The sequence below is a fragment of the Oreochromis niloticus genome, linkage group LG20 (genome assembly GCF_001858045.2).
Source record: "Oreochromis niloticus isolate F11D_XX linkage group LG20, O_niloticus_UMD_NMBU, whole genome shotgun sequence".
Taxonomy (NCBI): domain Eukaryota; kingdom Metazoa; phylum Chordata; class Actinopteri; order Cichliformes; family Cichlidae; genus Oreochromis; species Oreochromis niloticus.
Genome location: NC_031984.2, coordinates 14,622,116 through 14,649,033, shown reverse-complemented (window position 1 = coordinate 14,649,033; position 26,918 = coordinate 14,622,116). Strand labels below are relative to the sequence as shown.

Sequence of the window (26,918 nt, the reverse complement as noted above, 5' to 3'; positions counted from 1 at the left end):
GATGGTTCCTCGCCTTCCTCCTCTTTCTTGGGTTTCTGCTGCCTGAGGTATTCACTGAGCACGCTGTCAGTTGGGGCCATCTTCGTGATGTATTCGTGGATGTTTCTTGTCTCATCCTGGACTGTGGTGCTGACACTCACCAGTCCCCGGCCCCCTTCCTTCCGCTTATTTATACACTGTAAAATCTAATTAGTTCCCAGAACTCAAAAAAATTATGGAAACTCGTTGCCTCAAAAAAATTGAGTAAAGCTTAGCTAAAAATGACTAAGTTAGGACAACTTATTTACTTTGAGTACTCTGTACAAGCTCATTTGTTCCCAGAACTCAAAAAAATTGGATCAAGTTTACGTAAGATGACCAAGTTAGGGCAACTTACTCATTTTGAGTACACTGTACAGCCTTGTTAGTTCCCAGAACTCAAAAAAATTATGGAAACTCGTTGCCTCAAAAAAACTAAGTAAAGCTTACTTAAGATGACTGTTAGGACAACTTATACATTAGTTGTCCTAACAGACATAATACTGCAGACTTGCAGTATTAACAATAACTTGATATTTCTGACTGTACAATACTAATTGTTTACCTACTGACAAACATGTTAAGTTCAACTAAATGAAAAAACAATTTGTGGTACCATGAATATTTTTAAAAATAATTAACAACAATTTTTGTAATGATGTTAAAATCAGCCCAACTTTTATTTTCAAACACAACAAAGTATAACAGCCAACATACTGGACACTGTTCTGCTGAACAACAAACAATTATATTGCCATCACTGTTATAATCTTACAATGAAACAAAGTCTCAGATTTAATTATTCTGAAAATAAGTTTAGGCCTACCACAAGTTTGTTTTGTACTTACATTACTTATATAATCAAAATAAAATATTTGTTGTTCTGTCACAAGTGCAGTCTCTAATTTAAACAACACATTTGTTTTCCATTCCAACACATGAGCTGGAATGTTGTATTATTTTAAGGATGCTTGTTTCCAGTCCAGGCATTACTGCCTGAATGACTGTCATGGATCGAGGTGATCCAAATGTAAGTGCAGAAGAAAGTCTTTAACTTCCCTTAAGTACAGTGGCAGTGGATGTGGGTTGGAGATGCAATGAGCTTGAACCTGCAGGCGACCATCTTCACTGACCACACCATCTGTGACGGAGGACTCATCTCTCCTGTTGTCCTGCAAGCAAACAATCATATTTTTTGGAACATGAACTTAATTGCTTTCTTAAAACATTTTTTTCTGCATTTGGTATAAAACAGACTCCAATTTAGACAATCTCAGGCTCCCTCCCCACCGGAGAGGTGACATTCAATGTCCCAAATTGTCAGTCTGGATAACCCTGACCACCACCCAACACACAATAATGTCATGAAAGCATCATTTTAAAAAAGGGCTATGCAAACATGGCCTCCCCTCTGTCGGTGCGCCCCAGGGTGGCTGTGGCTACAACGTAGCTTGCCATCACCAGTGTGTGAATGTGTGTATGAATGGGTGAATGACTGGATATGTAAAGCGCTTTGGGGTCCTTAGGGACCAGAAAAGCGCTATATAAATACAGGCCATTTACCAATAACTTTCATTCCAATGATGTGCAAAATGATTTTGGGCACAAAACAGATTTTGCTGTTAGAAAACTTGCAGACTTCACTATATACAGTGTAGACCCTCTAAACTAAGTTTGGGGGATGTGATCTTTCAAGAAATGCAGACCAAACTGTTGTTGTTTGTTTACTTACACAGCATGTCTTGTAGAATTAACTGTGGTCACCAGCAACAGCATAGTGCAGTCATATCTCAAGTCTAACAACAGAAGACAGGAAAAGATCAGTAAAGAAACAACTTCCCCAAACCAAAGCACAAATAAAACAACAAGTAAAACAGGCTGATCTAAAGTATGATTAAAGTTCAGCCTGATTAATATAAATGTCACTGACAGTTGCTAATATATTGGAAAACCAAAATACTTACTGATGTCTTTCTGTCCAACAGCAGGAGTGCTGGTCCCGAGCCTCAAAGACAGTAAGAAGCAAGCAGAGGGAGAAAAAACAGAACATTTTTCAGAAACTGATTTGATCCTTAATGGCTGTGCAACCATTGTAACATAGAGTTTGCTTATGTTGTTAAATAAAGGCTAGATTTGACATTAATAGATGCCACAGATGTTCTAAAGCTGCCACAAAGCATGAAAAAAAAAAAAAGACGTCTCCGAAAACAGACGTCGGAGCATTTTTGCAAATATGTGATGTCTTGATAAATCGAGCAGATATTTGAAATTTACACAGCTACATTCTCGCCTGAAAATATCTTAAAAGTTTATTTTGTGACCCAGAAAAAGTAATAAGTTTTTCAGCGGCGCTCCTCCGCCATTGCCGCGCTTACAAGTACGCACAGGCTCCGACAACCGTGGCCGACAAATGCGATCCTCCTTTTCCCCAGACTACCCTTTCTGGGTCACAAAATAACCTTTTAAGATATTTTCAGGCGACAATGTAGCTATGTAATGCTCAAATATCTACTTAATTTATCAAAATATCACATATTTGCAAAAGTGCTTCCACGTTTTCGGAGAGCTCTGTTATCCACCCCCACCCCTAACGGCTGCACCTCCCGAAGAATTTTGTCTGGGCTCTTATCTCACTTATTTATTTCAAACAATCAACAGAAAATTTCACCACATAGTTTCATGTAAGGTTTTTAAGGCTGTGGTGTTAATTTTTAAGTAAGACGAGCCCAGCGGCAGCAGCAACGCTAGGCTAACACTAACTAGCTAGCAAGATTTTAAACCTAGTGCTAAACTAAGAGAAGCCACAAAATCAGTTTGAATAAGAGTAAACATTTACTCACCAAGTCAGTGTATCAGGTAAAGATCCACAGCAATGACAACAATAATATCTTGAGCTGACGCTTCTCCAGGTTTGCTCAACATATTCCATAAAAAATGCACCGTGAACATGCGGACTGATCCGAGAGGGAGGAGGACGGTAGTCACGTGGCATTTTCAAAACACATCTTTCATCCTTCCGCACTGAGAAGCAAAACTTCCAGCTTACTTAGTTTTTCTAAGTTAAGACAACTCAAATAAATGGAGTTTATCAGCGTTTTTGCATAAAAAGTACTGGTAACTTATTTAAATTGAGTTCTAATAACAATTTGATAAAAATTGAGTTCAGCCTATTTAATATTTTTAATTAAACACAATATTACATTTTACAGTGTATATATATGTATATATATATATATATATGTATGTATATATATATATATATGTATATATATATATATGTATATATATATATATATATATGTATGTGTGTGTGTGTGTGTGTGTGTGTGTGTGTGTGTGTGTGTGCTGTCAATAGAAATAAAAAAGTTCATCGCAATTTCTTGATCAATAGTGTGGTTGCAATTACATTTTTTCAACTTTACATTTAAGCTTGTAACTGACATTTATGCAATATAATGAAGTAAATGCAGAATAAACACAAAGAATGTATGCTTAAATTCAAAGAGAATTTGAATAGTTTTCTTCAATCTTTTAACACAGGTTCTCTCTTGTGAAATACAAATTTTTAAAAAGCCTATATACTAAGTATATACTACTATATAATAATATATTAGTGCTGTCAAACAATTAACATGTTTAATCAGATTCATCACAGGGTTACAGAAGATTAATTTTGATCAATCATGATTAAAAATCATTCATTTTTATTCTGTGTTAATCGCATTTCATTTTGCATGAGCAAACAGACTCGAGAAAAAAGGGAAAATATACGCACTTAACATGTTTATTGAACATCTTCAACATTCATGTTAACAAAAAACTCACAAGGTCCTCTGAGGGCCTATGAGGCAATGAGCCCCTTGGCGTCAGTGTTATGTTGGCCAGATTTGTAATGTATGTCAAAGTTGTAAAGCAACAGAGCAGCAAGCCATCTGTGACTTGTAGCATTGAGCTTTGCACTGGTCAACACATATGTCAAAGGGTTGTTATTAGTCAGCACATTAAAATTAGCCCCATACAAATAATCATGGAATTTCTCACTTACTGTCCACTTAAGGGTGAGAAATTCTAATTTATGTACAGGGTAATTCTTCTCACTTTTGGAGAGGCCACGACTAGCATAAGCTACTACTCGAATCTGGCCCTTCTTGAACCTGATACAACGCTGCCCCATGCCTGATATGCTGGCATCCGTGTGTAACATGTACGGGAGCTGCCAGTTGGCGAAAGCGCGCTAAAATCAGTTTTTCAACAATAAGGTCAAAAGCAGCCTGGCAGGCAGGGGTCCATTTTGCCTCAAGTGTGGGTGACTTTGTTCGTGGCCAATGTTCTGGGCCTTTATGCCTGGGGTCAAGTTCTCCCTTTAACAAGTCATTGAGAGTGTCACGACTGGGGCAGCAGCCGTGTGATGTGTGGAAAGGAGGACTCAAATGCAGCACTTATTAAGATGTGAGGGTGATTTATTAAGAATACCAAACATAAAGTGGGAATGGCAAAACAGAACTAAGGATGAACTAAACTGGGAGAAACTAAACCAAAGAGTAGCAAACCTGAACATGAAGGGAGGACAGCAGGGAGAGCACGCAGGGGATTCGCGGAGAAATGCAGAGTACGCAGGGTGACACAGAGGATGAACACAGACGACGCAACAAGGAACACAGGCAGACACACATTATAAATACACAGAGGGAGACTGGGAAATCACACACAGGTGGGAGACACAGCTGGACCTGATTAGCCTGACGAGACAGGGGAACACTAACACCAGGGACCAACAGAGGGAGCACCAACCCAGAAACCCAGTATCCAAAACACAAACCATCCCAAACCAGCCCACAAATAATAATAATAATAATAATAATAACATAAATAAATACACTAAACACAAAATCACTGAGTCAGGACTCAGGACCATGACAGTACTGCTGCTGCAGGCGAGGATGATGAAGCAGCTGCTGCAGGCGAGGATGCGGACACGGAGGCTGGACCAGGCGAGGATGCGGACACGGAGGCTGGACCAGGCGAGGATGAGGCTGATGTCGACGCCGGACCAGGAGCCGCAGGTGGTGGCGCTGCAGGCGACGGCGTGGGAGCCGCAGGTGGTGGCGCTGCAGGCAATGGTGAAGGCTGGACGGGCTCCTCGGTCCCCCCAGCGAAAGCAGCTGGCTGAAGAGGTTCCTGAGACCCCTCAGTGGAAGCTGCTGATGACGGCGAAGGCTGGACGGGCTCCTCGGTCCCCCCAGCGAAAGCAGCAGGCTGAAGCGGTTCCTGAGACCCCTCAGTGGAAGCTGCTGGTGACGGCGAAGGCTGGACGGGCTCCTCGGTCCCCCCAGCGAAAACAGGCTCAAAACCAGTAGGCACGGGCGCCTCTGGCACACATGAAGAAGGCTGCAGCTGCGCAGAGCACTGACCCTGCTCGGGCAGTGACAGCCGGGTGCAGTCCATAGCTGGCAACTTGGCCTCCAGGGGTCCAGAGTTAGCTGAGGGTTGTAACCCAGCCTCTGGGGAAGCCCTGGAGTGAGCAACCGTCTCTAACATTGCCAGTTTTTGAGGAACAGGTCCATTGTGAAACAGTTTGTCTCCCTGCTCAGAAACAGCGGTAGAAAAACGGTCCTTTAAGGGGTGTATGGGCATAGCTTCCTGGAGAGGGGCGAGTGAAGATTGTGACTCAGCCATTAACTGAGCTACTGTCTGAGCCATGGACAGAAATATGGGTTGTAGTGATGCTAGTGGTGATGGTAGCTGAGTGGCTGACTAAAGTGGTGGCTGAACAGGTAATAGTGCTCTTGGGGAGGCTAATTGTTGAGCTATAGACTGGGAAGCTAATGGCTGTGCTCAAAACTGAGCTGGAGAGTGGCAATAAAAACCAGGCTCGGATGGAGCGGCAGAGACACAGACTTTTGGTTTCACAGAAGGTTTATAGACACCCACTTGGGAAGGGTCTGTTACCACAAAGGTAGGTAAGCTACATGTACTGTCTCTAGTAGCACTCAGAATAGCCCCAGAAAACAAAGTCCCAGAATCTGGGGAAGCCAAAGGATCCCGCTCACTCACCGCATCCAGCCGCTTGAAGGTGAAAGCAGATGGGGGATGAAGGCCTAGATCCAAAACGAGAAATTCCTGCTCCCATGGATATAGCGAGCCCAAAAGCCATGGGAGACCGGTCACCAGACGCTGTAGCCGCCTCTCTATAGCACGACGGGACGTATCCTCCAGGCTTTCCAGCCACAGGTCGATGAGCTCTTGTGTGGCATCGATAAGATTCTCCCGTAGCTCCTTAGATGGATTAAATGCTGCTGGGTCGATCTTGTGGTTGCGTCGTACTGTCACGACTGGGGCAGCAGCCGTGTGATGTGTGGAAAGGAGGACTCAAATGCAGCACTTATTAAGATGTGAGGGTGATTTATTAAGAATACCAAACATAAAGTGGGGATGGCAAAACAGAACTAAGGATGAACTAAACTGGGAGAAACTAAACCAAAGAGTAGCAAACCTGAACATGAAGGGAGGACAGCAGGGAGAGCACGCAGGGGATTCAAGGAGAAATGCAGAGTACGCAGGGTGACACAGAGGATGAACACAGACGACGCAACAAGGAACACAGGCAGACACACATTATAAATACACACATAAATAAATACACTAAACACAAAATCACTGAGTCAGGACCATGACAGTGAGGCCTAACAATGCGAGAATAAACCCTCACAAACTGCCTGTAATACCCCGTGAAACCTAGAAATGACCAAAGGTCTTTGGCAGTTTGTGGGCATGGCCATTCTTTCACAACAGCAATTTTGTCTGGGTCAGGCTGGATTCCCTGGGCAGATATTACATGCCCCAGATATTTCACTGAGGTTTGGAAGAACTTGCATTTAGAAGGGGGTAACTTCAGCCCAAAATCAGCAATGCGCTTAAGGACCTTCATCACCCGCTCTTCATGCTCTTCCAGTGAGTTGGAGAAAATTATGAGGTTGTCCAGAAACTGCCACAACTTCCTGGAGGTTAATTCCCTCCATCACTTTCTCCATGGTCTGTTGAAATGTGGCAGGGGAGTTAGTGAAGCCTTGAGGCATCCTCTGAAATTGCCATGTTCCAAACGACGTTGTAAATGCTGTCTTGGGTCGATCACATGCCTCGACTTCAAGCTGATAGTACCCGCTCTTGAGATCTAAAACGCTGAACTATGTTGAACCAGAGTGCAGAGTGAACATCTCCTCTGTACGATGCAATGGGTAAGCATCCTTTTTGGTGAGGTTGTTTAGTCTCCGATAATCTACCAGCATTCGCAACTCCCCATTCTTTTTCCTAACAAGCACTACTGGGGAGGCATAGGGACTATGTGACTCTTCTATAATGCCTGCTGCCAAAAGATCTTGGAGATGTCTTTTCAAGTCGTTGAAATCAGCGGGCGAAACACATCTTGTGCTTCTTTGAATGGGACATGAGATTCTAACTCAATGCAATGAGTGACCCCTGTCACACTACCAACGTCAAGATCATGTTTTGATGCTTCTGTCATGGACCCAGCTCCGTGGACAGTGTGGACTACTGCTATAATTATTGCTGTGATATTGTGATGTGTGTGTTGTCTGCACTGCTGCTGTTCTTGTGATTCCCCATCCTGGTATGTATAGGCAAGTGGCTGTGTCTGTGAGTGTGGTTGAGTACTGGGTTTCAGGTAGGCCTGGTGGGCGTGTCCTATCTAGAGGATGGCCACACCTGAAGCAGATGATGACTCACACACCTGCAGCTAATGAAGTGTCGTTGGGGAGCTTCTTAAGACGGTGGCTGAGCGCTCCTCGGCGTGGGATTGTTGCGTGAGACTCCACGTTAGTGTTATTAGTACCAAGTCCAGTGAGTGCATGCCCGCGGTAGTCGAGTGTCCTGACAAGTTGCTTCTTTGTTATTTTTCTCCAGGAAGGAGCAGGGAAGACAAGAGCAGCGAGCACGGTGTGCGGGGACACACAGGAGCGCAAGAGCACGGAGCACGGACTTGTGGGTGAAGACACGACACGGAAGTCAAGGGGAGAACACGGGATTGATTCTGTGAACTATTTACACCACTGTAAATAAACGCACTGCCTTCATCACAAAGTCCTGCATCTTGGGTCCTCATTCCCCTCATCCCCACGGTCTGCCACACAGACCGTGACAGCTTCTTTGACAATTCTAGTCTGTATGTGCTCTTTATATTGTGGCGATATTGGGCTGTCCCCAAAATCAAGGCTGAGAGACACAGCAGATTGGCTACTGTCTTCACTGTGAGAAGCTAGCAGGGAATGTGCCTGGAGAGGAGGATCTTTGGGCTGGGGGTTCAGATCAGAGAGTGCATGTGCTTCAGGATAAGGTTACTGATATGCTCCAGTCCCTGTTTGGGCACTAATTTTTCCTAGTACTTTTAGTTGTAACTAATATGTCCACTCATCAAAGAATGATCGAAACAATATTGATAACAACAGAGGACAATTTATTTAGGGTCTGATGGCAGTTTACCATCAGTGTCCAATACTTTGAAGAATTGATGGACTGGAGCACATATGAACTTAACACTTCCTAATGTACCCACTTAGATATCAGCTTGACACTGATACATCAAACTAACTCTAAGTGCATATGTTTACAACCTGAACAACTTACAGTCCCTTAGAATGCAATGTTCACAAAGAGAAAAAGAGAAGAGAAAAGAAAAAAATATTTGCATCATTATATATGAATATATTAGTGAGAGAGTCTTTTCTCATTCCTGGGGTTGTAAAACTTCAACCTCCTCAATCTCTGATCAGAGAGTGTCTATTTGGAAATAACAAAAATGTCTTTTAGTCTTTGTGAATGAGAAAACAATCGTGATAGCTGGCCAGCAAAATAAAGAAAGTGTATGGCACAGAATGCGGACATGTGTTTGAGTACTTCAGTCTGAACATCATCACTTCAGATCTTCGTCACACCCAGTGGGGCCTCTAAATTTCAAAGCGAAACTTTAGATCAGGATTCTTCATCTTCTGCTTGTAGTCTTCATCAAACTTTTCATTTTGGGCCACAGTGAAGTGGTTTTTCCAGTCACCAACTTTTCCTGAAAAATGAGAAGATTTAGAGGATTTGATCAACCTAATGATAAATAGATCAGATAATGTTAAAAAGAAAATTGAGAAATTTTTTTTTCAAGTGCATACAGTCCCACCTTTTCTCATGAAAGGAGACACCTTGTGGTTCATAGTTTTGACATCAGAGTAGTTGGTCATCTTGTTTTGTTTCATGCTGTCAAACGTCACACTGGCTCTGACTCTTTCCTTCTCTTCAGCTGACGGAGACAAACCAAGGAAGGAACACAGTCGGTCTATTTCTCGTCCACAGTCCTGTTCACATTAAAAAGCTTCACCATGAGCCTGGTTGTGGCCAAGTAGGGGAGATATTTTCTTTTCTTTTCTTTTCTTTTTGAAAAGAGGCGTTATTATTTCAAGCATCTTTATGTGCTAATATTTCTGTAGGTTTTCTAGAGTTAATGGCAAATTTTGGGAAGCTATTTTCTGTACACTTGTTTTGCCAAGAACAAGAGAGTGCAATGCATGAGATGGATACCATCATGACAAAAGATCTCATATCTGCTCCTACACTACACTATAACATATTCACTAGTAAACTAAACAGTTTTAACAGTGTACTGTAGTTTATGATTAAATGATAAATGTGTTCACCTTAGGTAACTGCTTTAATAAATACAAAGTTTACATATTTTACATAGTACATACTTTTTACTGTGTGCATCATGTCCATCAGGACTACATAATTTCCTAGTTACTTGATGTAGGATTACTTTGACCATCAGTTTTTCAGGAAGCAGGAATGAGTTTATGAACCAAACAGAATCCATATCAAAGCTCGTGCCCAGTACTGCCAGAAAATAAATTAGCTCCAGGTAAGCCAGAGGCACAGCAGGGGAAATTCACAAGATAGTCCTTAATTAACTGAATGGAATAAAAGTGGAACATTGTTACTTTTTACCTCTACTCAAGTATACTTTTGAGGAAATTCACTAATAATTTTGTCAGTGTAATTGTGTTTATGTAAAATATAGCTCTACCAATTAATAATTGTAACTATAGCTCATTACGGATGGCTTTTAATGTGTAAAAATATAATTGTAAAGAGTATGCCACTTTTCAAGTCATTATTGAGCCAAAAACAATAATAAACAAAGAAAGGATGAATTAATTTGCATCAGGAGCTAGACCTGCAAGATGTTTCACCTACTTGCCGTTTCTATTCTTTTGCCTCATACAGTATATAGTTTTAGACATTAAAAAGTTCAGATTAAAATTGCACATAAGCCCAACTCACCGCACCTCAATCAAATCTTCATAGAACATGTAGTAAAGATTTGAATAAGTCTCCTTTTTCTCCCACCAGTTGTTCACGTGATCATACCATGACCCAAAAGCCCCTGGAGCCACAGAACATACAAAAGAATGGTTACACAGGAATAGAGATGCTATTCACCTTTCTTTACACCAAAACTACACTGAACTCACTCTTCCCCTCCATGAACTCCTGCAGATAGGAGCTCCAGTCTCCTGGTTCTGGCAGGGCACTGTTCATGCGTGCAAAGTGGAAATAAGACACTACATTGTCCTTTGCATTACGGGCCACATAGATTATCTGTAGAAAGACGACACTAAATTATAATCTGTGGGTTTCATGACTTTCTCATTATTGTAGGTACAGATATGTATTACCCTGCAGCGCTGCTGCCAGAACGACTGTGGTACAAACTGGACTGGTAGATGTGTTTTAATGAGACGAGGAGTGGTGGGAAGTTTCTCTGCCTGCTCTGTACCTGAGTGATAAAGAGGATTAGTTCGTGTTCATAAATTTTAAAGTTCAAGGTAAAGAGCTAAACTGCATAATCTAGTAATAATTCTCAATGTTTTACCCATATAATCTATGTAAAGAACATTGTTATAAAAAAACAATGATTATAGCTGTTTTAAAAATTAAATAGCCATTCAGGAATACAGATTTCAAGACAGAAAGGTAAGTCCGGTAAACACTTTTAGCTATCTTAAATGCAGTGACTGTAATGACTTGTATATGCATTATACAAACTTAGTTGGACTCTTTTTTCATTCATTCAGACAAAATAAAACAGGTCTTGTTTTATATCTCAAAAGTGCAACAAAAGCTTCTAAATGAAACACTTGCCAGCGAGACCAGCTGGTTGGACCTGCAAATGAATCTATAGGACCATTTAGAGACTGTTCGAAATAATCTTTGAAGGTCCTAAAGATCAAGTGCTCTAAATAAAAATCTACACGTGTTTTTTGTTATGGTATGATATGGTAGATAACATTTGAGTGACCATGAACACATTATTTAACACCTGTGGGTAAACAAGGTTTGCAGATCTCCAGGAAGGGTACTCTATCATTAAGAGGGATGGATGTTTGACGGTCTGGACCCATGCGTCCAAAATATAGAAGATCGAGGATGTAAGACACCCATGTGGTCCCTAAGAGTGAAACAGATATATCCTGTTCAGTGAATTATCAACCCAAGATAATATAAGCTTTAAAATCACATTTACAATCAACACACTCAGTTAGCATCATTTTAATTCCTTTTGAAGAGCTTTAAAAAATAAAGCTAATATAACTTATGCACACAGACATGCACACACACAGTCCACAAATTTGGAGTTTGCGAAGGCCGTTCCCGAAGATTAATGTTAGTCCTCTTTATCTATTCAGGTTTTGATGTGTGTTTGGGATCATTATCCTCTGGAACACCCAAGAGGGTGCAAGTTTCAACTATCCAGCTGTTAATTTGAGGTCAGATTGAAAAATGTTGAATTCTTTATTATTCCATCCACTTTGGGAAGCCTTCAGATTCAGTTTGAAAGTAGTAATTCTGCGGCAGGAGGTGGCAGTGCAAAATTCACTTCACAGTCAACAGTGACACTGGTGTTCCAGCAGTTCCTGAATATCCTCACCAATTTCATCCCATTTCATGACGACAATCTGGGTGTCATGGTCTGTGGCTCTGTGTCTGAGGAATGTTTGGGATGCCTCAGTGGCCACACCCTCTGGTTGGGCTGTCACCATCACATCTGCATCCCATTCCAGGCGATTACCAGGAGGACTATTTAACCCTGCACAGACAGCTGCTCCACGCCAGTCCTTTAGTCACCCCTCAGTAGTAACTTGGCTCCCTGCAAAGCTTTGTGAACGTTCAGGTTACTGTCCGGCGTTTTGTGCCTGCGACCTGCCTGTCCTCCTGTCTGCTTGGATCTCAGAGTGTACCACCTGATCTCGTCTCCGCCTCCTTGGTTTGAACTCCCACGGACACACTTCCCCTCCGAGTCCCACAGTCTGGCTCTGATCGTAAGCCAGATTGCTCTAGCCCTGCCTTGTTGTGTGTCTCCATTCCCCTGCACACTAGTAACCTTTTCCCCTTTCTGTTGCAGCCTTCTACGGTCCTGATCACAGCCTCCCTGTGCTGTGATGCCAGTTTTCTTCAGTTCTGCAATTAGCCTCTCACATCCCTTGGTTATTCTGGGTCACCTTTGGTTGAATAATAAAACTTGTACTTGCTCGCACTGAAGTGTATTGAGTTTGTTTTTGGGCCCCACTTGTGTGCGTGAATTGAGGTTCATGACACTGGGTCTTCTTCCAGACCCTTGCAAAGTGGTAACACAGCCAAATAACTTGTACTTACATACGATTGTTTTAACTGGTTATCTTGGATTCTGTGGTCATCTAAAAATTGCTCCAATAGACTTTCCCAACTTCTGTAAATTTGCAGTTCTCCTTCTTAGATCTTCACTGATTTTCTTGGACTTTCCCATAGTTCTGAAGTTTGGTAAATCCAATGAGTGCTGTCAAACAAATCCTTTTTTTATGCTGCAAAGAGAAGCTACCAGTTGCAGTTAATCATGATCAGTAACAAGAAGTTAATAGTCCTTGGCTTTGTCAATTTGATAGACATCTTAGAACATTCAGCACCACTTAGTAAACGCTTTGAGTGTATGTATATATTTGAGCCTGTGTTTCTACTTTTTATCAAAGCATATGGATTAGAGAAAATCCAATCAATTCAAGGTTGTGCACTTAATTCTTGCTTTTTAAATAATTAAAGCTGTATGTTGTACAATCATTTTACCCTGGAAAAAGAGTATTTAAAAAAGTGTTTTAAGCCCTTAATTACCATGAAATTCAATCCTATGATTGATATATGTTAACTTCTGATCAAAGCTATGTCTATAGGTGTACATCTGCAAAAGTGATGGTGATTGTTAATGTTGCCAAGTGGGAGCATACACTTGGCCAAAGATCCTTGAGAAATATCATATTCACTGGCTTTCAATCTCGCTGTGCACTAATCCATATAAAAATCTGTCTACCGAGGTTACCTGCTTTAGGGTAAGTAGCAATAAGAATATCATCTGGTCTTGCTTTGAAGTTCTGTAGATTATCCCAGTTGTCAGTAAACTGATGGACCATGCAGACTCCGTGGAAGTCAAACATTTCTGGCCGATGTGGCACCTCCATCTGTTTCAATAAATAGCTTTTTTTCTAAATAGCTTCCTGAGTTTTCTTTCTCTGTTCTCATACATCATCTGTTTTATTTCTGACTGCTTCATCACCTGATCATCTCTGCTCCTCCTTCCGTGATTCTACTCCACAAATCAGTAACCTTCACTATTTCTAGCCACACCACACTTTGTGCACTTGCTTTTCAGGGTTCTGGTTTTTCCTGTTCGTCTCTGGATTGTGCCTCAACAAGTTTTCTTTTGTTTGTTTCTCTTCCTGGTTTTGTATAAATGTTTAGATCAGGTATGATGCCATACAATTCTGCAAGCTTCATGTAGTTCAACTCTTTGCTTATGCATATTTCTCAGAGTAACCTACTATTAGTTCTTGATTTTTTGGAATTATATACATAAATATATATATATATAAGTCATTGAGTTTAGATTATCTTACCTCCACTGTGTTCCCCGTTTCTTGTTGTCTGAAGTTGTCACGGTACTGGGTCTGGTGACCCAGTGTTTATGTTGCTGATTTAATATTCTTCGATTATTGTTATTCATGGTTTGGGTTATCTTAATTTCTTAGGTTCTTAGTAACCTTAGTTCTCCCTCCCTCAGCGTTTATCTTAGCCTGTGTATAGTCTCTGTTCCCGTGCCTTCCTCGTGTTCCATGTTTCATGTCAAGCCACCCTTGTCTCTATGTTCCCTACGTCTCCCCCAGTCACTGTGTTAAGTTTGCGTGTCTTGAGTCTGAGTTTTAATCTCTGTGTTTCCTGTTTTGTTTTAAAGTTCGTTGTCCCACGTATTCAGTTTTGCATCCTCCCCGTCTCGTTATGTGTGATTAATTCCAGTTGTGCTCCCCTCCTGTGTCGTTGTTGTGTGTTACTGCATATGCTATGTGAGCTTCTCTGTGTTTCTGGCTTCCATCTCTGCTAGTTTTCTAGTATTTAAGGTCTTAGTTTCTAGTTTAGGTCTATTCTTTGTGAGTTGATTTTTTGAGTGTCTGCACAGCGCAATAAAGCTGCCTCTTTATCCTTCTGTGTCTGTAAGTCCTGCGTTTGGGTCCTCATCCTGCCTGCCACAGCACTAAACACGACAGAAGTGATGCTGGATAAACTGACCCTGGTGAAAATAACAGTTAATATTTCATCATTAGATTTAATCCAATTAATCATTGAATGTTTATTTTTAATGCAAAACATATGATTTTTAAAAAAGAGCCAAAAAACAAACAAAAAGAAAAACATGTTTCCCTGTAGAAGTTTTGCACTATACATTTTCTCATTTAACCCTTTGAGGTCCACACCAAGAAAAAAGAAATGGAAATTTTTTTTGTTTGCATTTCTTATTGACTTAGGTGAGTAATAACCACAATCATTTTTTGTCAATAGAACCTGTAGTTTTGAAAATATTGATCTCTACCAAATGGTTGAGATGTCACTTAATGGTAAAAGTATGAAATGTCATGCAAATACAAGTACATTAGATAATACAGTTGAAAAAATCAAATAAAGGGCCAAATTATAATTAAATTAATAACAAAAACTATCCAGGGCATTGGATACAGTTTATTTCTAGTAGCATGCCAGTGACAATTGCTGGTTTTCATTCCATCAAAGGAAAGTATCATATCAAACAACAAAATGCATATTCTTTTAATCTGCAAATGTGAAAAATGTGCAACAGCACAAAATACTCACATTCAGGCCACTTCTGATTGAATGCTACTGTACAAAATCATTTTTGTTTAAAAAAAAATAAAAACAGTGTAAATCAAGCACATCTGCTTGTGGTTTTGGTCGTTGGGGTCTTAGGGTGTAGCATTTATTCTGTAGTCTTGGAGAGATGGATCATGGTTGTCCAACTCTAGATTCTGGCTTGTTAACTTGGTTCAGACACAGCCAAGCAGAAACCTTTTGAGAGCCGCGGTTTCTGGTCCAGTAGGGCACAGTCCCTCTTGTTGACCAGGTATTCAAGTCAAGTATGTATCCAAACAGTGGAATATGCCATCTCCTTAACTTGTAACTTATAACTTGTCTTATACAGGTGTAATAGCATATCAGAAAGTTTAATTCCTCCCATATGCTAATTATATACAGGGATGAGTGATGGGCATGGAATAGTGACCTTTGCATTGGACTCTTTGCTCCACCGTTTGACCAATGAAAGAGGCAGAACCCACATGCATTGTTTAGAAGGTTGATTATTTGTTTTCAAACCATTTTATTGCAATCAGACCTTCATCAGACCTGTAATTACAGGCTCCATGGCCCTTCTTCATCAGGTCTTTGTCTGCCATCAGGGGAGCTCCACCAGTGCAGTTTGGCCATACAGTACCAATGCACCCAAGGAGGTAGGCAAGTTCTGGACCAAGCTGAAACTTGTGAAGAGCTGAGGTCCTTTTATGAGTTTGCATAGTGTTTTTTTTTACAACTTTGACCCCTAGAGGTAGCTTCTGCTCCTTTTCACTGAGTGGAGCATTGAAGAATGTAGATCCCCTTTGATACAGCAGCAAGTCGTGGATGATGTCAGGAACCTGAGTCTCCTGACCCAGCGTTTTCAGTTCTTTGTGATCTTTGGATTATGTTAAGTTCATTTGTGATTTATTCTATGGTTCCTAGGTTTTGATCCCCTGCCCCTCATGTTTCTCTGTGCCCTCTGTTCTGTGTTTTCCTCTTTCCGTCACGTTCTCTCTACCTCTCTGTTGTGTGCCGCCTCCTCTTCCCGGAGAAAGCGGCGTACATGCTGCCATAAACTGGACATTAAAGAACAATTCCCTGAGTTCCAATGACTGTTTTCCACACTCTTTATCTGATTCTTCACTTAAAATGAACAATACACTCACCTCTAATTCATGGGGAGTTTCCCTCCTGGATGATGATGTGGACTGGGAAAACTTTTTCTGCTCTGCTCCCTCTGAGCTGGGATTTATTAAGCACAATTACTGCACTTTAAAACCTCCAAAGACTGCCAAAGCAAAGACTGTAAATCGTGGTGGCAGAAGGGCTACACCAATTTTTGATAAATCAGTTTTACTGACCCTGTGTGTGTTAACCCTGCATCTGCCCAGACTGTTTTATCTGAGCCTGCTTCTTCGTGTACCTGTGTTCCTGCTCCCAGGGCAGCTTGGGCCCGGTTTTTCTCTGCACCCATTTCAGTCCCTCGGGTGGGGAAAGCTGAGGTTCAGCTGGTCCCTACTCCGGCTCCCAGGCCGGCTGAGGCTCTGTCGGTCCCTGCACCCGAGGGTGAGGGCAGCCATGACTCAGCTTCCTACTGCAGATTCCTACTACTGGAGTGACTGGTGTCCGGTCTGCCATATCACCAGTGCCGGTCCCTGAAGTGAGGCCAGCCAGTACACAGCCTACCTCTGCACCCGTACCTACTCCTCGGGTGGGAGCAGCTCATCTCTGGCAGATGCCTGCACCCGTTCCTGTGTCCACTGTAAGCTCAAGCGAGTCTGTCCAGCCATCTTCTTCGTGTTCAGAAGGCTCAGAAGGGTTAGCTCAGCCACTGTCACAACTGTCATCACTACAACAGCCACTACAACATGTATTACAGTCCCTTGCTCAGTCATTAGCCCAGTTCTTAGCTCAGGCATCGGCTTTCCCACCAGTTCATACTCCAGTGCAGCTCCCTGTAGCTCAGTCTCCAGTGTCGTCAGTTCAGTCCCCTGTAGCGGTTCAGACTCCTGTTCAGTCCCCTGTAGCGGTTCAGTCCCCTGTAGCGGTTTAGCCCCTGGTCAGCACTCACCCACCTGGTCATCTAAACATTCAGCCAGGGGTCCCAATACCCCCTGGCTCTGCATCTGCTCCTGCTGGAGGCTCGAGTGAGCCCATCCAGCACTCCGCGGCTCCCACGCCGCCATCTGTCTCATCCGCTGGGGGTTCTGGAGAGCCCGGCCAGCACTTCCTCGTGTCCGCTGGAGGGTCTGAGGGACCGCTTCAGCCTTCATCTGTCTCCGCTGGAGGGTCCAAGGGATCTATCCAGCCTGCAGCGCCACCACCTGCGGCTTCCACGCCGTCACCTGACTCATCTGGTCCTGTGAGTTTGCGTTTGGGTCCAATCCCTGCCAGCACACAGCCGAGACAGATGATGCCAGATGAACTTGCTTGGCAGAACAATTTAAAGCCCCACTCATCTGGTTTGTTGGCAATATACTGGTGGAGAGTGCCAACCCTTGTGGCTTCATATGAAACCATGACCTCAAACACACTGTGGTTGAAGGTTGATGGTATCATAAGTATCATGCCACAGGACTATGTGATTTTCCGCCGTATAATTGTTTAGCTTCCATATAGTACTTGTTAAACATGAAATTATAATTTTGACAACTTAGTAAGATTAATTTACCAGCTACTGTAATTTGATTAAAAGGTAATCAGTTGTGATATTTGTGATTTCCACATGTTATTCTTGATTTTTACATATTTGTTGATATTAACTCAGAAAGTTACAAAAATGACTTACTGAGGAAATTATTTCAGCATATTCTTGCTGTGCTAGCACTTAATATGATTTCTCAACAGCAATGGATAAACAAAATGGGTCTAGTTCTCTGATTTTATGGCAAATAATCAATTTTAATAACATTTAGGTTATGTTAGCATTAGCACCATAAAGTGACAAATCAGTTATCAGTTTGGTTGACCACTTTTTAAAAAAATTATTAAACATTTAATTTCACTTTTTTAATGCTGTCAAGTGACATACATCTGTTTAGTAAGTCCTCTAGCACTATCATATATATATATAAATATGTTGGATGGTTTTTTGATAAGAAGAGCCAACCGTTTATATTCACAGTGCCTCCTGGTGGATTTTTGGGGGGCATTACAGATGTAAACCAATTGGTAGAAAAGACTCAATTAGCCTCAGTTAGATGTAAGGCCTGAAAATGTACTCTACCAATTGGTTGAGCAGAACGCTAAAGGGTTAAGGAGACACCTTGTGGTTCATCACATGAACTGTCATTTTGTTTTAATTTTTATACTGGCTCTGACATTTTCCTTCCCCAAAAGGAAGGAACACCATTGGTCTATTTCTCTTTAAAAGTCCTGTTGACATTAAAAAGTTTCAGCAAAACTCTTGTTGTGATTATGCAGAGAAATGGTTATTAGAAATTTATTATTCTTCAAATCAAAAAATGGATTTCATAAAAAGTATTACAGTCTCAATAAAACCTTATTTGAAAAATATTTTTAATTACAAATAAAAAAAATTATAAATCTTTTAGAAAATGCAATTTCAATGGATTCAATAATCTAATTACAAATATAGTTTTCTTTTTAAAATTTAAAATGAAGTTTCCACTAAATATTCTTCAGTGATGAAACCACTGTGTCCAGTTGAATTGAATCAATGTTTGAGGCTAAAGAAAGAGTTATTAGATGTTGAAATACTCCCTAAAGCTGAGGGAAAGTAAAGGTCCTTCCAATAGATATGTAAAACTGACTCCCTTCATGACTATAAGTGCCCTAATGGATTTTCACATCATTCCCTGAACACCTACACTTTTGTTTGCTGTTTGCCTTTTTAATTTCTCCTATTTGAGTTTAGTTGGATCTTGTAAGAATAAAACTAAGAATCGCCTTTAAACAGAAAGTGGTTTTAAAAAAGTGTGCTGATATGAGGATAATGGGTTAACTTTACAGCATTCCACAAAGTTGCCATTATTTAACAAAGTTTAAAATATTATATTGAGCAGAATGAAGGTGGAGAAAAGCCAAAAGTATAATATCCACATACGATAACACAAGGTGTCAGACAAATCATACCTGACCATATTTTTTAAAAGAATGGAAGCTATCATATATAAGTTGGTACTGTTTCTGGAAATTGTTCTGTTGGATTTATCAGTTCTGCAGGACAGCTCAGGGTTGTGAACTCTGCCACAGGTCTCTATCACCTACCTGAAATTTAGTTCATTTAAAATTTAATATCAAATGTGACTTATTTTTTAACTATTTAATCACATATCAGTGCAGAGTTCCATCACACCCAGCTGGGGCTCTAAATTTCATAACGAAACTTTAGATCAGGATTCTTCATTTTCTGCTTGTAGTCTTCATCAAACTGTTCATTCTGGGCCACAGTGAAGTGGTTCTTCCAGTCACCAACTTTTCCTGAAGAAACAGAGAAAATAATTCAGGTTATTTGATCAACCTATTGATAAATGCAGTACTCAGTTTTCAGAACAAACACAGAGTGGAAAAAAACAACTAGGTTTAGGTTTAGACATTTATACCTTTTCTCATGAAAGGAGAGATAGTCTGGTTCATTGTATCGATGGTGGAGTAGTTGGTCATTTTATTTTGTTTCATATTGTCAAAAGTCGCACTGGCTTTGACTCTTTCCTTCTCTTCAGCTGAAGGAGACAAACCAAGGAAGGAACACAGTCGGTCTATTTCTCGTCGACAGTCCTGTGTGAAGTGTTATTTTATATTTCATGTATATGTTCTTCAAAGAAAATGATACAAAGGCAAAGAATTTGAAGTTGAAATAACAACTGCATAATCTTTCTTTTGGTAAACATAGAAAGCGGGTCCCACAGACTGGAACACCAGACGAAGTATTTCCTAAAAGCTATTTTAATCTTTCAGCAGGGGCAAAGTGTTTATTAACTAAATCAAGACACTTTTTAATGTAATGAGCTTTGTCATAAATGGCACACTTTAGCACAGCTCATGATACCTCAATCAAATCTTCATAGAACATGTAGTGAAAATTTGAATAAATCTGCTTCTTCTCCCACCAGCCGTTCACATGGTCATACCACGATCCAAAAACCACTACAAATACACAACAAAACACAACAGAGTGTTTACATGGGAAATAAAATGAAAACACGTTCTCTTCTTTCTACGGTAAAACTACACTGAGCTCACTCTTCCCCTCCATGAAGTTCAGCAGGAAGGTGCTCCAGTCCCCCGGTTCTGGCATGCCACTGTTCATGCGTTGAAAATGAAAGTAGGACACTGCATTGTCCTTTGCATTGCGGGCCATATAGACTACCTGCAGAACCAGACAACAACAAGTTCTAATCTGTTTCATAAATCCCATGTCTCTATGGTTACAGGTATATATGCATGAATTTTACCCTGCAGCGCTGCTCCCAGAAGGACTTTGGTACAAATTGGACTGGTAGATGAGTTTTAATGAGACGAGGAGTGGTGGGAAGTTTGTCTGCCAAGTCTGTACCTGCAAGGTAAGAATGATTGGTTTGCCACTAATAGGCTGGACTTTTCTAGATGTCAGAGGTCAACATGGCTCAAAGGCCAACATTTTAGGGCAAATTTGAGATGTTTTACATTTACAGTGTTTGCACACTGACAAATAACCAAATCGAATTATCAAGCAAAAAAAGAAAAAGAAAAATTGCACTTGATTAAAAATTATATCACTCTGTTGAGACAACAGCAAATGAGAAACACACTGAGTGAGGTTGTATTTTAGCAGCTGCCTTTTCAACGTGTGACACACATAAATTTATGCAATCAAAACTGATGTGAGACCAATTGGCAAAGGGGGTTTGCATATCTCCAGGAAGGGTACTCTGTCATGAAGAGGGATGGAAGTCTGACCGTCTGGACCCATGTGCCCAAAATACAAAAGATCTAGGATGTAGGAGACCCATGTGGTTCCTGAGGTTGAAACAGATAAAACCATGCTGTTCAGTGGGAAATACAGCAATCCATGAAATCATTTATTTTTAAAAAAGAAAAAAAAATATAGTAATTAGCTCTACACAAGCCTTCCGACCGTAAGCTTTATCTATATAGTGTCTTTCAGCACAACATTCAGCTCAAAGGGTTTAACTTGACGAGATAAAAACAAACTTTAGAGCCAATAAAACACACACAGAGATAAAGAGAGTCTCAAATAACTTCCAAGGCTTTGATTTGAGTTTGAATCAGTTTACTTTCACATGTCTTCACTTTCTGATGTTCACCCAGGCTGGCACAATTCTGTCTCTAAAGGTTAAATTAACCTTACCTGCTTTAGTGTAAGTAGCAATAAGAATATCATCTGCTCTTGCTTTGAAGTTCTGTATGTTGTCCCAGTTTTCTGTAAACTTTTTGATCATGCCAACTCCATGGAAGTCAAACAGTTCTGGTCGAGGTCGCGCCTCCATCTCTTGGCTTTTTCACTTTTATTTTTAAATTAGAATACCTGCCTGAGTTTTTATTCCATACTTTAAAGTGTCTTTCTCCCATTTAATGTAATCTTTGGTCTGCTTTACTGTTTTATTCTCTGCTCCTCCTCCATATCACAAATTAGTAACCTTCAGTAATTATACCCTCAGTGCACTTTGCTTTCTAAGGTTGTTTTAAAAAAAATAATTGTAGATCATGCATTAACCCGCTCCATTATTATTTTTATAATATCTTACAGATTCAGAATAATAGGATTAAAAAATTTCTTATCTAACTAGATGTCAATCATTTAGTATAAACTTGGTTAAAAAGGAACTCATATCAACAGTAACACATCAACAGCCCGTATGGTACTGATTAATGATTATTCAAAGCACTGACTGCTTTGAACCAGTTATCATGTTTGACATTGTCTTAATATGTGGAGCATGGGGAAAATATAGCAATGCTAACAACATTACATAAAGCAGATGGCAGCGATACAATGTTAGTTATGTTTTGGTGTTTCTACATGGTGAAGAACACAAACACAACTAGCTCTGTCTTTTCTCTCTCATGGAGTTTTAAGATAACTTTCAGCCTCAAACAGAAACTATGATACAAAATTATACCAACCTGATGAGGATGAGTGGAAAAAAATATCATTGTCTTCCTGTAGTTCTGAACTTGGCCACAGCTCCCTACAAAGCTTCTGAGCCCATTTTTGAAGGAGTCTGTATCCAGAGAAGTTACCACTTCAATATGGACTGCTTGTTTAGCCAGGCAGGTAAAAATGACACCATACCTCTTCACTGTACTTTTTCTACTCTTCACTTCAAAAGGCCCAAAATAATCAACTCCAATCCAAGTAAAGGCTCATTTGGTGTAACTCTTTCAGAAACAAGTCTGCCATCTGCTGGCATACTGACTGAATATTTAGTCTTCAACAGATGACACAATTTGAGATTTTCTTTCTAAAGGTGGCAGTGATCCAGTGTTTCTCCTGCAGCTTGGATGCTCAGACTCTGTAGGCATGCATGACCTGCTCAACTAACTGCCTACTCTCAAATGCCTACAATGGCTAAACCACAAGATCCAAGCACCAAGATTCACAAGTGCCTAAGGATCTCTTTCTTGGACAAAGGTGAAAGGCATTGGGGTTGTATTAAAAGTGTACTTGTTTCATTTTGTTTTTTTGTGCTTTCCAATATATTATTCTGATCTTTATTTCTAGCACACTTTATGTTGCATTTTTACATTTTCTTGAGCATTATGAAATAGTGTGTGTTGCTTTAATGTACAACTTTTGAGAGATGGAGGTTCAGACTGCATTCATAATCTGTCATGGTCTCCAAGTTTCTTACACTGGCCCACCTTTTTTCTTTCTTTCTCTCTCTTTTTCCTGTCAGTGTTTGCATGTATGTTTGTGGGAGTTATTTTTATCTTCCCATCAGTAGTGGCTCTTCCTGATTCCCCACCTTCCTGCCGGCCAGTCAGTGAGTCTCTGATCACATTCACCTGCGGCTCGTTAGATAATCAGGCTGTCTACTTAAGGCTGGAGCCACATTGTTGCACCAGGCAGGTATACACTTGGACTCTGTCATAGTTTGCTGTTCATGTTTTGGCTTGGAATAACTTTCTATGGAGACCTCTCTGTGTTCTCTGAACCCTGTGAGCATAAAATGACATTATCTTTGCAATCTACTTCTGTTTCTTGATCCATATTTGCGTACTTTAATCCTTTCAATCCTCAATCCAGTGCTCCAAGCAGAGATGCTTCTTTTAATTTTTTACATTTTTATTTTCTTGACAAAATGTAGCAAATGTAGGCTGACTGTAGCCCTGCATACTTGTGACACATTCTCCAAAAATAATAATTTGATGAGTGAAAGACAATTTGAAATTTTTATTCTTCTTGATCTTTATTAATGACCTGCTTTGGGGTATATTGCAATTTGCATATCATCTGGCTCAGCCTGAAATGTTACACTTACACGTTTCGTAATACCCCCCAAAAAAGAATATTAGACACAGTTAATTTTACAGAAAAAAAAGTTACTCAAAACCTACCGTGTTCTGTGTGGAAAAAGACATTTTTCACAGCATTGTAAACCTGTCTTTAGAGAACAAAGTTTGCAATCTTGAGCTCAAGTGCAGAAATAAATTGACAATACAGCCCCTCACTGTGCTTTTGCCTTCCATGCATTGATCCTCAGGTTTTACAATAAAAGCACAGCGTGTACTTGACAGCTGTCCTAAAACCCAGGTACTGATGCACTATGCTATGTGGCAGTGATCTGTGAGGCTCTTAAATCATTGATGAGAGAGAGAGTGACTAAGTCTTTCACAGGTTTATAGTCCGGACTTTTTCTTTAGGCCGATCTTTTGGAATGTCAGTTTGTAAGATTAAGGTATTTGGAGTGTTTATAATTCCACTGTATAATTTTGTCACATGTATGCCACAGTTTATTTAGATGAGATCTTTGTAATACACACTCCACAGCAGTAGCTGCATACTATATCCAGTCTGTATGTTTGGCTCTGTTCAAATTTCAGTGCGGAACTGAAGTGTGGGATCTTTCATCTTCTTCTTGTAGTCTTCGTCAAAGACTTCATTCTGAGCGACGGTGAAGTGGTTCTTCCAGTCGCCAACCTTCCCTGCAGAAAAAATAATAATTCAGGTATTTTTCTTAATGTTACCTGATGCATCACATTACTGTTCACTGTACCTTTTCTCATGAAGGGAGAAATCTTGAAATCCATAACCGGGAGTGTAGAATAGTTGGCCATCTCATTCTTTTTCATCTTATCAAACTGGACTCCACCTGAGATCATTTTCTTCTCCTCGGCTGAACGAGACAAACCGAGGAAGCTGCAGAGTTTGTCTATTTCCCGTTCAGTGTCCTGGAAACACATCATGGAATTAATCACAACCATCTGGATGAGAGCATGAGAATATGCAGAAGAAAGTGCCAACAAAGAAATCAGATTACCTCAATCATATCTTCATAGAACATGTAATGAATATTTGAGTAATTCTGTTTCTTCTTCCACCAGCCATTCACATGGTCATACCAGGAGCCAAACAGCACTAAGATCAAAGAACAACACTTAAGCAATGAGAGGAAAATATCTACACCTTACGCTAAGGATAACTGTATTATTTATGCATACTTTGTCCTTCCAAAAATCTGTGGAAGTAGTTATTCCATTCTCCAGCCTCTGGCTCTACCACATTCATGCGATCAAAGTGGAAATAAGACACCATGTTGTCCTTTGCATTGCGGGCTACATAAACGATCTGCAGAAGATGGAAAAAAGAAATCTTAAACTTTTACCAGAAGTAGACTCTTTGGAGCTCCTTATTAGGCTTAAAGGTTCAAGTTATGCCTGACATGTTGCCTTAGATTGCACTGTTATCAGAACTATTATCAGCTTCTTGAAAAGCAGCACACAGGTTACTGTACCCTGCAGTTTTGCTCCCAGAAGGACTTTGGCACAAACTGGACAGGAAAATGTGTCTTAATGAGTCGAGGGGTGGTGGCGAGCTTGTCTGCCAGGTCTTTCCCTGCATGGGGGGTGAACAGAGTATGGAAAACTTTGATATGGGAAAAAGGAAACATGATAATATAACCATAGTGATATGACTGATTGGTAACCTGAATCCAAAGATGGGATGGCAATCTCCAGGAAGGGTACTCTCTCATAGATGGGGATAGTTTTTTGCCTCTCTGGACACGTCTGACCAAAATACAGCAGGTCAAGAATCTGGGAGACCCATGTAGTTCCTAGAACGAGAGAGAGAGAGAGAGAGAGGCAAATAACTTGATCCCAACACTGACCTCTATACACACATTTTGATGAACTATAATGTTTGTGCACCTTTGTTGGACTGACCTGCTTTGGGATATGTTGCAATAAGTATATCATCGGGTCTGGCCTGAAAGTTCTGAACATTCTCCCAGTTGTCTGTAAAATAGTGAACCATCGAGACTCCATGGAAATCAAACAGTTCTGGTCTGGTTGACAAAATTGCCTTTTGGGGAAAAAGAGAAAAAGAACAAACAGAGTGTGTGAACAGCAATTGCAGGGATTTGATTGCGGAGAAGAAAAAAGAGAAACTAGTGTTGGCAGTTGTAGGTAGTGAAGTCAGATTTGTTTCTACTTCTGAGTGACACAACAAATGATTAACAGCACAAAAGTACAGTGTGCTCAGAGATCAAGTCTTTGGCTGAACTCAGCAAAAACACTGGTGCCAAGTGACAAAAAGAAGGTCTTTTAATAGCTCAGCCTCACATGCTTAACAAGAAACAAACTCCACAGCAGGAACCTGTAGCTAAAAACATCAAACTGTATTGTTTAGAGATACCATACATACCTTCTCAGGATTAAGTGACATGTTCATTCCTGGTTTCTGCCTGTCTTTTGGTGTTGTAAGAAAAATTCTCCCCCTTTTCTGGTTGCATAACATACCATTGTTAGCTGGGCTCACTTCCACATGTAATCTGAAAGCCCCGCCCCTCTGGTTTCAGATTTCCTGACCCACATTCACTTAAAGTAGGCTTGGCCAACTCCAGGCCTCGAGGGCCGGTGTTCTGCAGGTTTTAGATCTTACCCTGGGTCAGCACACCTGAATCAAATTATTAGTTTATTACCAGGCCTCTGGAGAACTTCAAGACATACCACTGGAAGGAGCAGGAGAGAGAAGATGGTCATATCGAGACTGAGATTTGGACATACTGGGTTAAATGCTACATTATTCTTGATTGGGAAACATAATATGGGGAAATGTGTCTTCTGTGGAGACACAGAAACTATAGAGCATGTGATATTTCACTGTCAGAAATATCAGGTGGAGAGGAGACAATTAACCCATAACCTTATTAATATGAAAATGAAACTGGATCTGGTTGACCTATTGCAAAAGGATTCTGGAAGTAAGAGTTACCAGGCTTTATTTCAGTTTTTTAAAGCGGGAAGAGTGTTTGAAAGGCTTTGAGGTTTTTTTGTTTTTTTGGGGGGGAGCATCATTCCAGTCTACACTCCATACTAGTGGTGGCGGTAATGCACCAATCAGTTGTTTGCCAACCGCCAATAACATTTAAGAAGAAGAAGAACTTCAAGACATGTTGAGGAGGTAATAGCCATTTAAATGAGCTGTGATGAATCAAGGACACATCTAAAACCTGCAGGACACCGGCCCTCGAGGCCTGGGTTTAGACACCACTGACTTAAAGGATTTG

The 26,918-nt window shown here is 40.6% G+C and overlaps 5 protein-coding genes and 1 long non-coding RNA gene across 7 annotated transcripts in view; 1 reads left to right on the top strand and 5 right to left on the bottom strand.

Annotated features, from left to right (window-relative positions):
- LOC100694390 (cytosolic sulfotransferase 3) overlaps positions 1 to 13,406 on the bottom strand; it is a 23,532-nt gene extending 10,126 nt beyond the window's left edge. The window contains exon 1 of the mRNA XM_025901852.1: positions 11,685 to 13,406. The gene's annotated coding sequence lies outside the window, so the exon portion shown is untranslated. The remainder of the gene's footprint in view (positions 1 to 11,684) is intronic.
- The window catches only part of LOC100694119 (cytosolic sulfotransferase 3), a 28,340-nt gene extending 5,786 nt beyond the window's left edge, over positions 1 to 22,554 (bottom strand). Inside the window, exon 1 of the mRNA XM_025901846.1 lies at positions 22,312 to 22,554. The gene's annotated coding sequence lies outside the window, so the exon portion shown is untranslated. The remainder of the gene's footprint in view (positions 1 to 22,311) is intronic.
- LOC109194237 (cytosolic sulfotransferase 3) lies at positions 8,471 to 13,778 on the bottom strand. Its single transcript, XM_019349628.2, has 7 exons — positions 13,424 to 13,778; positions 11,396 to 11,524; positions 10,752 to 10,852; positions 10,548 to 10,674; positions 10,362 to 10,459; positions 9,200 to 9,374; positions 8,471 to 9,091 (listed from the first exon to the last, which is right to left on the bottom strand). Exons 1-7 carry the CDS (start codon positions 13,560 to 13,562, stop codon positions 8,979 to 8,981), a joined length of 882 nt encoding a protein of 293 aa, XP_019205173.1. The 5' UTR covers positions 13,563 to 13,778; the 3' UTR covers positions 8,471 to 8,978.
- LOC109194288 (cytosolic sulfotransferase 3) lies at positions 17,085 to 21,998 on the bottom strand. Its single transcript, XM_019349627.2, has 7 exons — positions 21,536 to 21,998; positions 21,055 to 21,183; positions 20,640 to 20,740; positions 20,428 to 20,554; positions 20,234 to 20,331; positions 19,788 to 19,962; positions 17,085 to 19,665 (listed from the first exon to the last, which is right to left on the bottom strand). The coding sequence occupies exons 1-7, from the start codon at positions 21,672 to 21,674 to the stop codon at positions 19,553 to 19,555; spliced, it is 882 nt and encodes a 293-aa protein (XP_019205172.1). The 5' UTR covers positions 21,675 to 21,998; the 3' UTR covers positions 17,085 to 19,552.
- Positions 22,555 to 22,663: 109 nt separating the features above from the next.
- On the top strand, positions 22,664 to 23,740 carry LOC109196190 (uncharacterized). The gene is made up of 2 exons (XR_002057673.2): positions 22,664 to 22,819; positions 23,085 to 23,740. It is a non-coding gene; the product is annotated as an uncharacterized LOC109196190 (long non-coding RNA).
- A 241-nt stretch (positions 23,741 to 23,981) lies between these two features.
- On the bottom strand, positions 23,982 to 26,241 carry LOC100693845 (cytosolic sulfotransferase 1). Of its 2 annotated transcripts, none has more exons than XM_019349609.2 (8): positions 26,054 to 26,241; positions 25,573 to 25,711; positions 25,335 to 25,463; positions 25,143 to 25,243; positions 24,850 to 24,976; positions 24,669 to 24,766; positions 24,405 to 24,579; positions 23,982 to 24,333 (listed from the first exon to the last, which is right to left on the bottom strand). In XM_019349609.2, exons 1-8 carry the CDS (start codon positions 26,144 to 26,146, stop codon positions 24,221 to 24,223), a joined length of 975 nt encoding a protein of 324 aa, XP_019205154.1. In that variant the 5' UTR covers positions 26,147 to 26,241; the 3' UTR covers positions 23,982 to 24,220. The 2 variants fall into 2 exon arrangements, with proteins under 2 accessions (XP_019205154.1, XP_019205155.1); XM_019349610.2 differs by having other exon boundaries at positions 24,188 to 24,333; positions 25,143 to 25,244; positions 25,357 to 25,463.
- Positions 26,242 to 26,918: the final 677 nt, after the last annotated feature.

Bases quoted from the DNA above. Each gene is read 5' to 3' on its own strand.
- LOC109194237 (XM_019349628.2), bottom strand. From the start codon at position 13,562: ATGGAGGTGCCACATCGGCCAGAAATGTTTGACTTCCACGGAGTCTGC. The intron at 11,525-13,423 runs GTAACCTCGGTA...TTTCACTCTTAG, and splicing joins TGCTACTTACCCTAAAGCAG to GGACCACATGGGTGTCTTAC. The intron at 9,092-9,199 runs GTGGGACTGTAT...CTCATTTTTCAG, and splicing joins GTCTCCTTTCATGAGAAAAG to GAAAAGTTGGTGACTGGAAA.
- LOC109194288 (XM_019349627.2), bottom strand. From the start codon at position 21,674: ATGGAGGCGCGACCTCGACCAGAACTGTTTGACTTCCATGGAGTTGGC. The intron at 20,332-20,427 runs GTGAGCTCAGTG...GTGTATTTGTAG, and splicing joins GAACTTCATGGAGGGGAAGA to TGGTTTTTGGATCGTGGTAT. The intron at 19,666-19,787 runs GTATAAATGTCT...CTGTTTCTTCAG, and splicing joins CTCTCCTTTCATGAGAAAAG to GAAAAGTTGGTGACTGGAAG.
- LOC100693845 (XM_019349609.2), bottom strand. From the start codon at position 26,146: ATGTTATGCAACCAGAAAAGGGGGAGAATTTTTCTTACAACACCAAAA. The intron at 25,464-25,572 runs GTCAGTCCAACA...CTCTCGTTCTAG, and splicing joins TGCAACATATCCCAAAGCAG to GAACTACATGGGTCTCCCAG. The intron at 24,580-24,668 runs GTAATCTGATTT...ATGTGTTTCCAG, and splicing joins TCTATGAAGATATGATTGAG to GACACTGAACGGGAAATAGA.